Source organism: Primulina eburnea, chromosome 12 (genome assembly GCF_022965805.1).
Source record: "Primulina eburnea isolate SZY01 chromosome 12, ASM2296580v1, whole genome shotgun sequence".
In the NCBI taxonomy this organism is placed as follows: Eukaryota; Viridiplantae; Streptophyta; class Magnoliopsida; order Lamiales; family Gesneriaceae; genus Primulina; species Primulina eburnea.
Genome location: NC_133112.1, coordinates 35,908,707 through 35,926,502, shown reverse-complemented (window position 1 = coordinate 35,926,502; position 17,796 = coordinate 35,908,707). Strand labels below are relative to the sequence as shown.

Below are 17,796 nucleotides of genomic sequence, written 5' to 3'. Positions count from 1 at the left end.
GTATTTTATTCTATAAAAATTCTTGTCAAACTTAGTGATTGTGGATTTAACATACTAAATCAGCAAACTAAAGAGTGTGTCAATTAAACTAATTGAGTAATCACATATTCTTGAATTTCCTAATTAATTTTTTATCTTGATAATTTGTTTCATTTAATATTTAAATTATAAGACACCGTTACTATAATTAAAGACACATTTTTTTAAATGTTCGTAAGGACTCAATCACTAACTCATATGGAAACTCATTTACCGACATACTGTATTAAAAACATTCTAATTAATTCAGCGCATTTTCTGAAAATTTTCTAATTAGTTAAGAAAAACTCTTTTACAATAATCATATTTAATCTTTTTTGGGCTAACACCATTTATTTTATAAGATATTCATTGCAATTCTTTATTTTTATTTTAATCTTTAAATCTGAATTATGATGTATATTGTTTTTATAAAAATTCTTAAATAATGATTTAATTCATTTATTTGACACTTCAATATTAAAATTTTAAAATATATTAATTTTATATTGTATACGTGCAACACTTCTAATCACGATTATAAAAATTCAATAAAAATTCTAAACATAAATTTGGTAGAACATAAAAAATTACACAATTAATCAAAAGACAATAAATAAAAACTAAATAATTGTCTCTTATCTATAAACTACTAATACCGACTTCTAATATTGAAGTCGGTGAGAGTGGAGGCCAATATGTACTAAAAAAATAAAGGTTAATGCTTGAATGAGTCACACTGCAAAGTTAGTGAAGTAAAAAACGAAGGATATTATAAAAATATTATAATGAGCTAAGTTGAATGTGACTCATATATCTCACTTGGTCTCACCTTATGTTTTGTTATTGTACAAAGCGAAAGTTTATGCACTGTAATGTTCTACATTTTCTTAATTTTTCTCTTGATTTCAAATTTAATTTCATCATCTATTGGTTCTTTAAAGATATATTAGAATTTTTTCTAAACATCTAATCTTACATGTGATCAATTAACCAAATAATTATTATATTTTGTATACAATAATAAATAGACTAATATATTTGAAGATAGAAAAAGTAATGTATTGAGAAGAATAAAAAAATAATGTTAGAATTAATAATATAATTATCTAATGTCAATATTAAATTTAGCATCCTAAATTCGAAAATGTGTTTATTGAGGTAAAGACTATGATGATAAACTAAAAATAACAATTTATTTATTATAAAAAAAAATAATGTCAGATATATATATTTTCTGATTTTTCTTTTATTTTAAAATATAATTTTAAAATAAATGAAAAATAATTTTTTTTCTCTACTACTTACGTTGAATATCAAGTATATATTCTACTCAAATGTCTTATAAATTCATATGATATAGTAAAAGGTTATTTGCATAAACTTATTTGTTGGGTACAATAATTGATCATGTTATGTAGATTAATTGAAATGTTGTGCTTGTGTTTTTGTGCTATTTAAAATATTTGATTTGCACTGTTACCATAATCTATAGGTCTTGATAAAAAAAAAAGGTAAACGCTTGAGCCTACAAATGTATCAGAGCCAAGATTGCGATTTTGATTTTCATTGATTGCAGTTGGTGCAATTATTAGGAGATAGATTGTTTGGTACAATAATTGTCCATGATGGGTAGGCGTTTGAGCTTTTGTATAATTTAAATATTTGACTTGCATAGTTACCATCAGTTATATCTTTGGTAAAGCGACAAACGTTTGATCCTATTTTATTCGATTGTAAAGCTAAAAGAAACAGGTTGAATCAACTTTTACAGTGTGTTTGGCGACCAAGATTTGAGAGGATTTTGTGGGATTTGGAATTGGATTTGGAAATTCAAGTATTTGAAATTCCATTTGGTGTTTTGTTTAAAATTTAAAAATGGTATTTACAAATCCATTTTCTTGTTTGGAGAAAAAAGGATTCGAATTTGGATTTTTAAATTTTACTAAATTACCCTTAGAAATCATATTAACATAAATAACTAAAAAAAGTTTAGAAATTAATAATTCTTCTCTATTATTTGTATTTGTAAATTCAAAAATTAATTATTCTTTATTAATCATAGTGCACATAAAATAATAATTAAAAAAATCATCAAACAACTTCAAACTTTAACATGAAATTAATTATTAAACGTAAAAAGAGGCTTTGGTAATTACTATAATTTTTATTACATTAATCAGTAAATAACACAAGAAACTTATAAAATTTAAACGAAATATTTCAACTTCTAAAAAAAATTTATAATGAAAAAAAAGTCTAACCATTTAGAAACTTTTGGTGTAGAATGGTGTGTTGGATAAAAAAGTAATTTTATGTTTTTAAAATCCAAATCCCATCAAATCTTATCAAATTTGATGGGATTTGGATATACTTGTTGAAATCGCATGAAATCCTAAGCAAATCCGAATCTTTTTTTTTTAACATCTTGACAAACCGTAAAAATAGGATTTTGAAATTCAAAGCCAATGAAATCCTCCCAAATCATGGTTGCCAAACACACTGTTAGTTTTAATCGATCCCTTACATGTTACTCGATATTTTAAGTTAGAAGCATTCAACGGTTTTCAAATATTATTATATATTGAATTATAATTTATCAATTTCAAATTGGATAAATATACAATAAAACGCATGTAAATATTATTAACAAAAACATTTAAATGAAATATTGGATTTGTCGATCATCAAAATAAGAAATAAACAGATTTTGATTCTTGAGTGAGAAATAAGATATTTAAATAAAGTTATAATTGTCACAATGAAATAGTACACCTACATGCATTTATCATTGTATTTTGCAACTAAAATGTCAACAAAAGTTTCCACATATTATTTTTATATCATATTTAAAATAATTATGATTCCTAATTTCTATTATTTTGAGTTGGCCTTTGTTATGAAGGATCATTGTGAATAAATTTAATTTGAAAATTCTTATATCTATGTATATCATATATTAATATATCAACCAAGTCCAGGTAATAAAAAAACTACAAAATGAACTTATTCATCTTCAATGTACACAAATTATATAGTAAAGATATATGACAATTAAGACAATAAAGTAGAATATACGTTCACATATAACAAAATATATAGACAAGAAAGGCAATAAATAAAAATATTTTTCTAGATATAAATATTTTTTTAAAATTTTTTACAGTGAGTTCGAGAAGATAAAAGAGAAAAAATATGAACTCTTTTGGGTTACACAAAAAAATAGAAATGGAAGAAGTATTTGTCATGCAATGAATTCAGTTTCCAAATTAAATATATACTATAATGTTATACATATTTTATAAATGCAATGAATTTTTCTCAAGATAAGGGTGCACAAATGTTCACGTTAAGATATTTAAACAATTAGAAAATTAAATATATTATTTTTCTGGAGGTAATACCAATATGACATTAGTAATTTGATTGTGCTAATTATACTTATGAGTTATTAAAATAAGTGTTATAAGAGTTCGTAAAAAATTGATTTATTGTCAAAAATATTATTATTATTATATAAATTGCAAATAAATGTCGACATTCAATCACTTTTTAAATCAATCCATCAGTACTTTTTATGTGATGATAGATTGTTATAATAATTAGGGGTGAGCAATCGGTCGGATCTGTTACCGATCGAACCGAATTAGTCATAACCGGATCAAACCGAAACATTTAGCAATAACCAAACCAAACGTTCAGGGCCAAGTGCTTACCATTTTACCAAAAGCTATAGCTAGTGGTAATAGTGCAACTCAAATATTTTAAACCGCACAACAGTTCAAGCACCACGGTTCGACCGCTCTACCAAGCAGGAACAATTATTGCACCCAACAATCTCCCTTCCAATAATTGCACTCCTTGCGACCAATGAAAATCGAACATGTGACCTTGTCTCTGATACCAAATGTAAGACCGAGTGCTTATCGCTTTACCAAAAGCCATAGTTAATGGTAATGGTGCAACTCAAATCTTTTAAACCGCAAAACGGCTCAAGCACCACGGTTCGATCGCTCTACCAAGCAGGGACAATTATTGCACCCAACATACCGAATTAATTTTTATAACCGATGAAAATCGAACAAAATTAAAATCGGTTACTGTAATGCCCGAGAATTAATCACTGTTAATCAAAGATTATTGACTTATAATTTAACGTGATTACGAAAGGGCCAACGGAGACACGATTTAAGATAATGCGCGGCCATTTATTCTGAATTTTGAATTTGCTGCCAAAGCAATACCGCACCCGCGGTCTCGACATGTACCGCACCCGCGGTCGTGCAATTTCAGCAAATAGATAAGACCGTCGAAGCATGAGCGCACCCGCGGTCTTGAAGCTACCGCACCCGCGGTGCGACGTGTTTTGCGAAGGAAGAGGCCACGTTTTGAAATCATGCAACATATATATATATATATATACATATATACAAACGAAATTCTTCAGAATCCTCATAATATAACCGAGAAAAGGGTTTCGGAAAAAGAGTGAAAATCCTTACGCCTTTTGTGAGAAATCCGTCCGTTAGATTTTAATTCCGACTTCGGTATTGTGTTCCTATCAACGCAGGCTACTACGAGACGTAAGTTTTACTACGTTTGGACATGTTTTGAAATTATGATGTTGTTAGAACTGAATACACGTCATATATGTTATTCTTGACATGTTAGATAGCGTAGAATCGAGGTCAGATTAAGAAACGGACTGAATATGGAATTGTTACGAATTTCAGAATGAAATTGACTAGAATTGATATCAGATTTGTACAGGGGTTGATTGTAAATTATTGGAATTGGTATAGACTGATATAGTATTATCAGTATAGCAAGATTGTACTATTGTACTGTCAGAATTAATAAAAAAGAGACGTTGTGATTTGATTAGAATATTGATACAGAATATTGATATTGGCATTGCCAGATTGAACAATGACAGACTTTGAATCAAGACTTCGATTGTATCAGAGCGACAGTAAGAAAGGTATAAATAAATGTTGATTCGGGATTGCACAACTCGAGTTAGGTTTGACTTGAGTTTCCCTAAATCACATACTTTACTTTATTGCATTGATATTTGCAGATTATCAGATTTATATGTTAATGTATTGACTTAGAACAGAGTCAGAGTCCGAGTCTAGGGCAGATCAGCCTAGCTAGGGCAGAACCGCCGAGTCTTTCTCAGAACCGATAAGACTCGAGACTTACGGTGTATCGAAGAGCCTTAGATGTAGATCGACGTCTATCTCAGACACTCGATACAGAATACCAAAGTCTAAATTAGATTGGGATCCCTAGAATTGAGATAAGATAAGATTAGATCACGAGTCATTGATTCATGTAGTCAGATTAAATACATGTTTTGATGTTGTTTATGCTTTTATATATGTTTTATATGATTGCATTTAATACATTGTTTATACTGGGATATTTATATCTCACCGGAGTTATCCGGCTGTTGTCTTGTTTGTATGTGTGCATGACAACAGGTGGGACAGGTACAGGGTCACAGAGGTGAAGAAAGATCGAGTTAGAGTGGAGACTATGGACTTAGACTAGAGATAAGCTTTAAACACTTGATAGTAGTTGTTGAACCTGAGTGTGTATGTTTGTATATTTTATCAGATTTATACTTTTATACTGATATGTATACGAGTTTGATTCCATTACCTTCCGCGTTTTAAAAAAAATTTAGACCCTGTTTACTATAAATGATTAATTAGTCTCAATCATGATTAAAAATATGATTAGCGTCCGGGTCCCCACAGTTACTTCGGTTGGTGACCGAATTAACCGATTAGTTTTAAAAAAATAAGTGATTTAACTTTAATTACATATGTAATTTTTTTGAACACTACAGTATACACAAATGCAAAAAAAAAAAAAAACATAAAATCACATACATCACAACTTTTTCTTTAGAATTAGGGCTGATTTTAAAATTAAAAATTAAAAATATATTAAAATTGATAAATAATAAAAATTTATTAAATATTAGTATTTATTATATCGGTTAATTCGGTTAGTCGATTTCAAAATTTTTAAAACCGTAACTGAACCGAATTAACCGATATAACCAATTTTTTTTTAAATTTGAAAACCGAATTTCCGAAATAATCGAACCGAAATTTCAAATTTACTCGGTTCGGTCGGTTTATTCGGTTTAACCGAAATTTTGCTCACCCCTAATAATAATGTGTAGTTTATATGTTGTCAAGTATAAGTGTTTAATAAATTAAAGGTGACTAGGAAAGTAAAAACATCCGGTAGAAATTGTTGCCAATTTACATGAAAGAGAATAATAATAAAAAAATATTATAAATAAAAAATTTGCATATCATTGATTGTGAAAAAATATTGTAATAATTGAATATTATAATAAAATATATGCATTATTGAGAGAATATGACAAATAACAAAAAAAAAAACAATATGATAAAAAATATATGAGAAAATTTTAGTGTCCAAATCTATTTTTTTTTCAAATTAGTTACATATGCTAATTAACACGAATTGTCAAAATTTACAATACTATTATCATTATCTTTTGTTGAATTAAATAATTTTATTTCAAATTCTAATTACTTCAACATATGTTTCTCACGTACAACGCACATGCATTATTTCTTTCGTGTGTGTGTGTAGACACACATACATACATAATTTTGATGCATATATATATATATATATATATATATATATATATGTGTGTGTGTGTGTGTGTGTGTATGTGTCTGTGTGTATTTTTGCAATTTGAACTATGTGTTGTTCGGTTTGAAATATTTTTCAAAATTAAGATTTTTCAGGTTCAATGTCATATGCGATTTTGGTCGGTTTCAAGCGGCTTTTTGTGGCTAGGTGATATTTCTAGCACATAGTTAAACAACGTACATAAATGATAAAAATGAAATATCTATATATAGTAAGTAAATCCCAAAAACTCCGTGCTATTATATATAATAATGTTTCAATTTCCAATATCATTAATTGATTCATTTTAAAAAGTTTCTCATATATTTATTTAAATATTTATTTTGAAAAAATATTAAACAAAAGTATGTAATATATTTAAAGTAATAATTGACATTAAAAGATAATAATACAATATTTACTATTTCAGTACTGACAAATTTATTCGAAAACTAAAATATACAATGACACACATAATAATTACCAACAATACAAGTATTTACAATTCTTTTTGTATTTCATTAAATTAAATAAATAAATTTATAAATAAAAATTATTTGAAAAGAAATAAATTTTATTAAAATTTGATACAATATAATTTTGAAGAAAAATATAATAACACTATTATTTTAAAATAATGTCTTATGATCCTTTAAAAAATATTAGAAATTAATAGTCTAATTAAATTGTTAGTCAACATATTTATGGAAAATTACTCAAGATAGAAAAACATTTACTTAAATTATTTTGAGTAAATCTCTTGTGAGACGTTATTACATATTCATAGTACGAGTCAACTCGGTCTATATTTTGAGTGAAAAATAATAATGTTGTTATAAAACAATATTTTTTCATGAGTCGATCAGGTAGAAGATGCGTACATCAAGGATATATTTAGAGGGAGAGTTAGTAAACAATTAATTTTTTCTCTAAAACACTATCAAGTAATGCGACCGATCTTCATAGGGTTAGTCATACAAGACCTAATTTTCTCAACACTTAAGAAATGATCAGACCACAAATAGTGAGAAAAACTATCGATGATTCTTATGAGGATTATGTACTCAGATATGATAAATCAACAAAATAAGTAAATATGGTAAATGAAATAACACAATGATTTATGGATACTAGGAGACTCAAGCTCCTACTTTATCATTTCTTCCACTTAGAAAGAATTTTATTAGAAGACTTTGGGTTAATAATACTTTATTACAATCTGTTTCAACCTTAAACTCATCAACTACCTAAGTCAAAACTCCTAGTTGAATTCTTACAACAGGTTGAGACACACATTCAAACAACCAATACAACACTGATGTAACAATATAATGAATCATCATAATCAAACTATCGTTCGACTCTTCAAATGTTCTAGACAGAAATGGTTGAGCAGTTTTGACTAGAGCCCTTCATGATCCTTGGTGATCTGATAAATTTTCTTCGAAGTGAGAGTTGTGGAGCAGTAGTTGATGAGAGTGAAAAATGCTTAGAAATCTCTTAGAAAATACAAGCTTTAGATATCTTGAGCTTCCGTTCTTCTTGGCTTTATCTATTTATAATACTTTTTGCATCTTCTCGTTCAATGTTCTACTATAGCTCAATAAATGATCATTAATGCAATAGTATTGTTGTCGCCATCCTTTCTTGATTTATCGTACACTTTAATTAATGAGCAGTTTGACATTTTTCAAATGTGAGAAGAAACGGTTCATGACAACAAAAGGTAACTAGCACTGTGTTATGTCATTTTAGAGGAATAATTTGATCTTCTGATATCTTGTTTGTCGTTCATGATCAGTCTACAAACTTTTCTGATAAAGTATGTGAGATCTTTGTAAGATATATGACTTATATATAAAGATATCTTATTCAACCGTTTATAAATGCACTTCAATAATGTGAACAATAGAGTAATCCTTATGCTACATACAGGGCCGATCCTATTCAGAGTCATAAGAGGCCAAGGCCTCAGGCCCATATTTTTTTGGGGCCCTAAAATTTAAAAAAAAAATTAATATATATATATATATATAAAAAATGAATAAAAGCCTGTTTAATTTATAAATATTAAAATATAAATAATCAATAAAATATCAAATAAAACCCTGTAAAATTGCTCTCCTTCTCACCGCTCCACTCTTCTATCTTTCGTCTTCTCCATCTTCGACTCCAACATCGGTTACACTTGCTCACCTTTGTAAGTGTATTAATGTTATGTACGGTAATAATTTGTATTATAATGCTTTCCCCCCTGAATCTTGCTACTTGAATAATTTGATTTCTATTGATATATTGGATTTAGGTTTGTAGTTTTATGATTTAAATGGAATTTCTTTACAAGTTGAATTTTATTGCGCGTCATTCTTCTTCTATAAATTATTTACATACACATAAATTTCAAGGTGTTACTCCCCAAATACCTAAATGTATCGATAAAAACACTGAAAGCAAGAAGAGAAGGAATAATCCAAATCCTAATAATCGAAAAGTAAATATATAATCTAAACCAAGTTAAAACAGTGAAAACTGCTAAAATTCTTCAAAAGAACGACAAAAAAAGACAAAATATGAGACAAGGCCTCAAGAATTTAAACTGCAATTTTTAGATGTTGATGATACTTCGGGACTTGAGCTTTTTATGCATCTTCAATCTAGAGAGGTTACAAAGTGCAGACGATGAAACATTGTTGAGGTCTTGCAAGAATCTTGAAAATTCTTTGACTCATAAGGGTTGTTCTGATATTATGGGGATGATCTATTTTCAGAGTTGACATTCTTGAGGTGCTCATTACCAAGAGAAGCAAAATCGGCCATTGATGTAGTGAATTACTTGAAGAAAATGGATGGGTGTTTCCCAAATGCTCATATTGCTTATAAAATCTTGTTGACTGTCCCGGTCACAGTAGCAAGTGCAGAGCGAAGTTTCTCAAAGTTAAAGATCATCAAAACTTTTCTCCGATCAACCATGTCACAAGAAAGATTAATGGATTGGCTATGTTATCGATTGAGAAAAAATTACTGAACAACTTGATTATACAGACTTGATTAGTATTTTTAGCTCTAAAACTGTTAGGCGGGTTGTTTTTTAATGATCATTTTGGACATGTTTGATATTTTTATTCATTTAATTTTTTATATTGTCTTTAACGTATTGATTTAATTTGAAAAATTGCTATGAAACTTAAAAAAATATGAACACACATTATGATTCAGAGGTCTTTTTTTAAAAGTTCAACTCAGGCCCAAATATTGTTAGGATCGGCCCTGGCTACATATTTGTACTTTTGATCGATTGAGTCTTTAACACGCTGCTGATGATAAAACGGTTGGATAACTTTGCATCTTTAGATCGATTGAATGACTTACTCTGAATCTTCAGTAAGACGATACCATTTTGCATGCACAACACTGTGTGCCGTTTTTGCCCCACAAAAGGTGATCTGCTCCTGATTTTTGTTGTGAAATTGGAGTGTTTAAGAGGAAATGATGATATGTAGTTGAAATATGGATAAGGTGCAAGCAGGTTTTGTTTAGTTTTTATATTTTAGATCAAATATAAATTAACCTATACGTCATTGCATAATTAATAATAAAATAAATAAATTCCTCCAAATGTACGCCATTTTGCTTTCAAATTATTATCAAACAATTGTATGCGGTGCGGTTTGAAATAAAATTAATTAACTTAATAGAAGAAAATTATGTATGCATATTTTGTAATGAATGTTAATCATTTATATTCATTTATTTTTAGAAAAATTCATGTATGATTTTAAATTTTTTTTCTTTAAAATTTTACTGATATACTTTTTTTAGATATTATAATTGGTATATCTCGACTTCTACGATTGAATACAAATATTTTCTCATTATGTTCAATCTAAATGATTGTATTCTCCATATTGTGATACTCTTGTCCAATATTTTAAAAATTAAATATTTAAAATGATTTTATAATGGGCGTACTGTGAACTTATATAACGACTTGGGTTAATCATTTTTCGTAAAAGCGAGGACGAATACTTGCTATAGAGGTCCAGTGTGCAGTCTCGCAGACGCGGGCTCAGACTCGGACTCGAGGCGTGACACATATCATATATTATATGCACATATTTTTATTTTCTTTTCTGGATGAATACAAATAATGCTGTTATTTTTTTCTTAAGTTGATTGATGGAAGTGTGATGAATAATCATTACACAAATTTGTAAGTATACATTAGACTGGAAGAGATAATTCCCTAATGCACCAATTAAACACAGCCTTATTGAATCCAAATGACATGCAAGGCATTCCCCAAGCCACAACTCACACACAGAAAGATTCAATATGCTCTATCAAATCATTTAAATTACGGTATGATGATCCCCCTTCACTTATTGTCATCTTTGCCTTTTTCGCCAAGTGATCGGCCCTATCCAAGAACTGATCTTTCCTCACTTCCATCAATTCTCTCACAGCATTCTCAATCACAACTCTGTCACATCTATCCTTTATGTCCAACCCGATCTTCCACACTTCGCTCACGAACCGACTATTAACCATTTGATCGGCGAAATACGACCAGCATATCATAGGCACGCCCGCGTCAATACTCTCCAGAATCGAATTCCAGCCACCGTGCGTCAAAAACCCACCAACCGCGGAGTGGTTCAGCACCTCCTCCTGCGGCGCCCATTCCACCATGTAGCCGTTCTCTTTAGTACCCTTCTCCAATTCAGCTGGGATTCGATCCTTGTCTTTTCCCAGTATCGAATCCGGCCTCATCACCCATAAAAATCTCTGCCCGCTGTTTACCAATCCGTGCCAAAACTCGAGTAGTTGCTCTCTTGTCACCGTCGTTATGCTCCCGAAGCTGACATAAATAACTGATTTTGGTTTTTGTGCATTCAACCAGTCTATGCAATTCAAATCTTCGGCCCACAAGCTGGCTGAAGGAGTTGAGGCATCGGCCTTGTTCTCCCCTAGCCTGGACTTGAAGTGCGCATTACCTGGCCCGATGGTGTATAATCTCGGCATGTGCTTTAGAATATTTGATAATACAGGTTGCTCTAGATCATCAAATGTGTTCAAAATGAATGCTTTTGCTCGCACAGTTTGCCCTGTCAAAGCAATTACTTCCCAAAGGCCTGGGTCGCTTGTATCGTCCACACCATAAAATCTTGGTAGATCACAACTTCTTAGTAGACCTTCCATTCCAGGGATGGTTTTCGCAAATTCTTCCAACCCATTTTCTGCAATGTCCATCAAGAAAGATCAAGAATTCAGTAACAGAAAATTTTATTGTAGCCATTTTGTACAAAATTTTGTGCACTCCTCGTGAGTCATCAGAGGGGAAGCCCAGGCAATTTTACACACGAAACTAATTGGTGTTATACAAACATTATTTAGCAGTGCAACAATATACTTAAAACTTCATTAAAAATTTTTGGGGGCATTCCTAATGAAATACAAAACTAGCAATAAAAGATCGGACCTTGTAAGGGGATTTTATTAGCTTCTGTGACTTGGCTGATGCAGAAGTATACCCAGAAAGCACAAGCACTAATAGTTCGAAAATAGATCAAAGGAATCCCTCGCTCTTCCGCAAAATCAGCAGCAAAACTCAGCACCCCATCTGCTACTATGCACGTTACAGGCCTTCTGTTCGCAGAAGCAAACAAATCTTTCTCCATCAGCATTTTCTTGAAAATTGGTGCCACGTTGTTTATCAAGGATGGAATAATATCCATTATTTTGTAACCAGCACGGGGGTGGTCATCCGGGAGACCATCTGGAATCGTCTGAAACTGGATACCCGGATATCTGGCGAAGGTCGAACCAGTGCCGCTGTGCTTCAGGAGACGACTGTGGTTGAATTCAGACACGATGAATGTGACATGGAAATCGGATAAACAGAGGAGTTGGGCTAGATTGAGCATGGAATTCATGTGTCCTTGAGCTGGTAAAGGGAAAATGAGAACATGGGGTGGGAGTTTTGCTTCTTTGGAGCACATTTTCGCAGCACCGAGATTCAACAGAACTGATGATTCTTGACTTTGTAGCACTGGCCAGTTGAAATAAATCTTATCTAAGATTTAAAGCATCGGTGTCCTTGTCTGGGGACTTGCATATAAATTTTTTAAATCAAAATGGTGATCTGAATCCTTATTTTATTAAAGAAAAAGGAAATTCGAAAATAATATTGATGTGGCGACACCGAATACCAATAATAATACTACACATTTTTTATCTAGTATATTCCACTGTAATTATTCAATGTAACAATCGAAAATAATCCAGGGAGCTATGATGGTCTCAATTCAATCAAAATGGAGATATGGTCGTTCGAAAAATTCCAAGGAGATGCAGAAAATGAAACCAAGAAACTGAAGAATATTGATGACGAATCATCTTCCACTCTTTTCTACACGCCCACTGGCGATGAAGGAATTGACGTGCAAGATGTATCCAAAACTATTAGACCAATGGGAAGAATGCCCTTCAAAGCGAGCGTGAAAGGATCTAGCTAAAAAAAATTCACCTATGATGGATTTGTATGCAAAATTGCGAGAAGATAAGACAAAATTTTCTGAAATTGAGGATACGAAGATTGCTATAGCAAGAGAGCATTATGCAAAGTTGATGAAAAATGGCAAAGAAGAATGAAATAGAGCTAGGAAGCTGGAAATGAAAGAAATGAAGCAAGCAATGAAAGAAATGAAGCAGGAGAGAGTTAGAAAATTAGATCATAGATAAAGATATGAAAGATTTTCTTAAATAGATTCTAGACGATTACTATAATCAATTGTAGTCTCAAGTTAAATTAATTTACCAAAATAATCTTTGTATCATATCAAATTACAAAATATCCCTTATCCTTTAAACCCCGTTCACCATCAACTTCTTCATCTCAAACTCTGTATTTTATTATCTTATCAATTCCATGTGTAAAGAGGTGGTCATGAAGCACGTCAATCCTATTTCTTTAAACAAGTATGAATTTCCTTTTTTTCCCACTATTTTTACGCAAAAAATTGATTTTATATTGATATTATTGTGTGTAGGTATATGGGCTATGACAAACCCATTCTGTTACCAATTTTTTTTATGTCAAATCATTAGAATATATTGTCTAGAATAATCAATTTCTCTTTAATTAAATAAAACAAGACAAATGCTAAATTAGCTCTTAAAGAGAAATAATAGATACTTAAACAAATGAATCACAAAAGTAGAACATGTGTATTCATAGAAAAATGGTATTTTAGTATTTTTTTTTTAATTATATAAGACATAATGCAAAATGTGTAATAAAGAAGATCATTTTTAAAATTATGACTTTGAAATGAACTAGAATAATCAATTTCCCTAAAAGTATTAACAATATAAACATGATTAATGTGAGTAGGTCTTATGTGAAACCGTATCACGGATCATAATCTGTGAGATGGGTCAACCATACCCATATTCACAATAAAAAGTAATACTTTTAGCATAAAAAGTAATACTTTTGCATGGGTGATCCAAATAAGAGATCCGTCTCACAGATACGACCCGTGAGACCGTCTCATACAAATTTTTGTCAATGTGCAATGTGAGTATTTTTTATAAAAGAATTGGGCAGCAATTTATTTAGTTGTAGGTAATTCGCCTTAATTATTTGTAATTTTTATTTTCGTTTTCTTAATTTCCTGTAATATTTAAATTTTAATTAGATGTATTTTTATTTTATGTTCAAATATCTATATATCTATAGGAAAAAAATTTATATTTCAACATCTTATCTGTAACGTCATTTCATTCTCTTGAATTATGAAATGAAATTATCATCGCTGACATCAGTATACAATGAAGGTACCAACCTCATCACACCAACCTTCTCACACCATTAAACATGCTCTTACAAAAATAGTTTGATCCAACACACTACAACCAAGAAGTGAATCGTTGTCTATTCCACTATTAAAGACGAACATAAACTAAGCAATCTCATACCTATAAAGTCCCGATTTATTTATTTTTTTATTAATACTAGTAAGCAAAACGTGCATTGCACGTGAAACATATATTATTCGAATTCGAAATCATTAAACGATCTCTATATTTGACAATCTATTAATTGAAATATGATAACAAAGATTAAATTTTCAAGTCTAATTTATTTTCTCCATAAAAACTCATAAATTTGATACACATATTGAGCTATAAACAATGACAAAAAATAAACAATTAATATTAATAATTATAATTAATAATAAAAATAGGGAAAACCAAAGGATGGAAGATCAAGAGCCGACAATTTCGGAAAATTAGAAATATCACGGGTATAAAAATAAAAACACAATTAAGATTCTCATCATGATTTTATATTTTTGGTATGTTAATTACATACCGAAAATTTCGGTATCCTGAATTTTTTGGTAATATCGGTATGCATTTTTCGATACGACACAGTATGATATACCATCCCTATCCCCAAGTATCTTGCGAAGGTCAAACGAGTGCTGGTGTGCTTCAGGAGACAGCTAGAGTCGTATTTTAGAATTTTTAGGTCAGAATCTAATTTAAAAATTTGCCTCTCAGCAGCTAAAATACAATTAATATTTTCATAATACAGTTATTATAAAAAAAATGTGCAATATGAACTAAAGTATCAAGAAATATATAATGTTAAAAACATATATAACACAATCTAACTTGACAAAAATATTCTAAATAATCACCAAAATAAATGTCTTGTTATTTTCACAACGAAAATATTTTTTATTTTACTAAAAGTCGTGAATTGTGCGACCGTCTCACCAGGTTGTGAATATTGATAAGGTTGACATGTTTCACAGAAAAAAAATTCATGAGACCGTCTAACAAAAACCTAGTCATATAAATTTCAAATAGAAAATTAATAAAAAGAAACAACTCATGTTCAACACCACCAATTAAAAACACAGCCTTACTGAATCCAAATGACATGCAAGGTATTCTCAACTCAAACACAGAAAGATTCAATAAATTCTATCAAATCATTTAAATTACGGGATGATGATCCACCTTCACTTGATGTCATTTTCGCCTTTTTCGCAAAATGATCGGCCCTATCCAAGAACTGATCTTTCCTCACTTCCATTAATTCTCTCACAGCATTCTCAATCACAACTCTGTCACATCTATCCTTTATGTCCAACCCGATCTTCCAAACTTCGCTCACGAACCGGCTATTAACCATTTGATCGGCGAAATACGACCAGCATATCATAGGCACGCCCGCGACGATACTCTCCAGAATCGAGTTCCAGCCACCGTGCGTCAAAAACCCACCAACCGCGGAGTGGTTCAGCACCTCCTCCTGCGGCGCCCATTCCACCATGTAACCGTTCTCTTTAGTACCCTTCTCCAATTCGGCTGGGATTCGATCCCCGTCTTTTCCCAGTATAGAATCCGGCCTCATTACCCATAAAAATCTCTGCTCGCTGTTTACCAATCCGTGCCAAAACTCGAGTAGTTGCTCTCTTGTCACCGTCGTTATGCTCCCGAAGCTGACATAAATTACTGATTTTGGTTTTTGTGCATTCAACCAGTCTATGCAATTCAAATCTTCGGCCCACAAGCTGGCTGAAGGAGTTGAGGCATCGGCCTTGTTCTCCCCGAGCCTCGACTTGAAGTGCGCATTGCCTGGCCCAATGGTGTACAATCTCGGCATGTGCTTTAGAATATTTGATAATACAGGTTGCTCTAGATCATCAAATGTGTTCAAAATGAATGCTTTTGCTCGCACAGTTTGCCTTGTCAAGGTGATTACGTCCCAAAGGATTGGATCACTTGCATCGTCCGCAGCACAAAATCTTGGTATATCACGTCGTCTTAGTAGACCCTCCATTCCGGGGATGGTTTTCGCAAATTCTTCCAACCCATTTTCTGCAATGCCAATCAGAAAATATCAACTAATTTTGTTATTTATACATATATATTATGTGGCATCACCCGTAGCGGTGAAGGTTATTAACTAGGATCGAATCGAATCTAACTATACGTGAAAGTTGGCGCGACACAAACATCATTTGGTACTGCATCAATATTCATAAAAACATTATTAAGCATTCCTAATAGAAGATAGAAATAAAAGATTGGACCTTGTAAGGGCATTTCATTAGCTTCTGTGACTTGGCTGATGCAGAAGTATGTCCAGAAAGCACAAGCACTAACAGTTCGAAAATAGATCAAAGGAATCCCTCGCTCTTCCGTGAAATCGGCAGCAAAACTCAGCACCCCGTCTGCTACTATGCACGTTACAGGTCTTCTGTTCGCAGAAGCAAACAAATCTTTCTCGATCAGCATTTTGTTGAAAATTGGTGCCACCTTGTTTATCAAGGATGCAATGATATCCATTAGTTTGTAACCAGCACGGGGGTGGTCATCCGGGAGACCATCTGGAATCGTCTGAAACTGGAAACCCGGATATCTTGCGAAGGTCGAACCAGTGCCGCTGTGCTTCAGGAGACGACTGTGGTTGAATTCAGACACGATGAACGTGACATGGAAGTCGGATAAACAGAGGAGTTGGGCTAGATTGAGCATGGAATTCATGTGCCCTTGAGCTGGTAAAGGGAAAATGAGAACATGGGGTGGGAGTTTTGCTTCTTTGGAGCACATTTTCGCAGCACCAATATTCAATAGAACAGTTTATGATTCTTGAATTTGTAGCACTGGATAGCAATCGACGTTTAAAGTTCGATTCCTTGGAATATTCAACGCGCGAGGGACATACGTATACTTTTTTAAATCAAAATGGTGATCTGATTCCTTAGTTTATTCAGGAAAATGGATTCTCAAATCTCAATATACTAATGGTGAAACAGACTTCTAACATGAAAAAACAAGTCACGGAAGCGACACCATATACCAATAATACTCCACTTTTTTTATCAAGTATATTTCTCTTTAATTATTTCATGTAACAATCGAAATTGACAACGATACTATCGGTTTATGGATTCTAATTCTTAAAAAAAAAAACTTTAAAAAGTTACTGAAATTTTGGTTGCACGAAAATTATATGTTGAAACTAGAATGTAAAAGAACCAAATCAAATCGAATATGAAAAATATTTTA

The 17,796-nt window shown here is 31.5% G+C and overlaps 2 protein-coding genes across 2 annotated transcripts; both read right to left on the bottom strand.

Annotated features, from left to right (window-relative positions):
- Positions 1-10,803: 10,803 nt before the first annotated feature.
- Positions 10,804-12,824, bottom strand: LOC140808087 (7-deoxyloganetic acid glucosyl transferase-like). Its single transcript, XM_073165106.1, has 2 exons — positions 12,185-12,824; positions 10,804-11,942 (listed from the first exon to the last, which is right to left on the bottom strand). Exons 1-2 carry the CDS (start codon positions 12,702-12,704, stop codon positions 11,017-11,019), a joined length of 1,446 nt encoding a protein of 481 aa, XP_073021207.1. The 5' UTR covers positions 12,705-12,824; the 3' UTR covers positions 10,804-11,016.
- A 2,802-nt stretch (positions 12,825-15,626) lies between these two features.
- On the bottom strand, positions 15,627-17,420 carry LOC140808333 (7-deoxyloganetic acid glucosyl transferase-like). Its single transcript, XM_073165428.1, has 2 exons — positions 16,818-17,420; positions 15,627-16,602 (listed from the first exon to the last, which is right to left on the bottom strand). Exons 1-2 carry the CDS (start codon positions 17,335-17,337, stop codon positions 15,677-15,679), a joined length of 1,446 nt encoding a protein of 481 aa, XP_073021529.1. The 5' UTR covers positions 17,338-17,420; the 3' UTR covers positions 15,627-15,676.
- Between the last annotated feature and the right edge of the window lie 376 nt (positions 17,421-17,796).

Excerpts from the sequence above, each read along its gene's own strand:
- LOC140808087 (XM_073165106.1), bottom strand. The coding sequence starts at position 12,704 with ATGTGCTCCAAAGAAGCAAAACTCCCACCCCATGTTCTCATTTTCCCT. Across the intron at positions 11,943-12,184 it reads TAATAAAATCCCCTTACAAG|AAAATGGGTTGGAAGAATTT; the intron begins GTCCGATCTTTT and ends TGGACATTGCAG.
- LOC140808333 (XM_073165428.1), bottom strand. The coding sequence starts at position 17,337 with ATGTGCTCCAAAGAAGCAAAACTCCCACCCCATGTTCTCATTTTCCCT. Across the intron at positions 16,603-16,817 it reads TAATGAAATGCCCTTACAAG|AAAATGGGTTGGAAGAATTT; the intron begins GTCCAATCTTTT and ends TTGGCATTGCAG.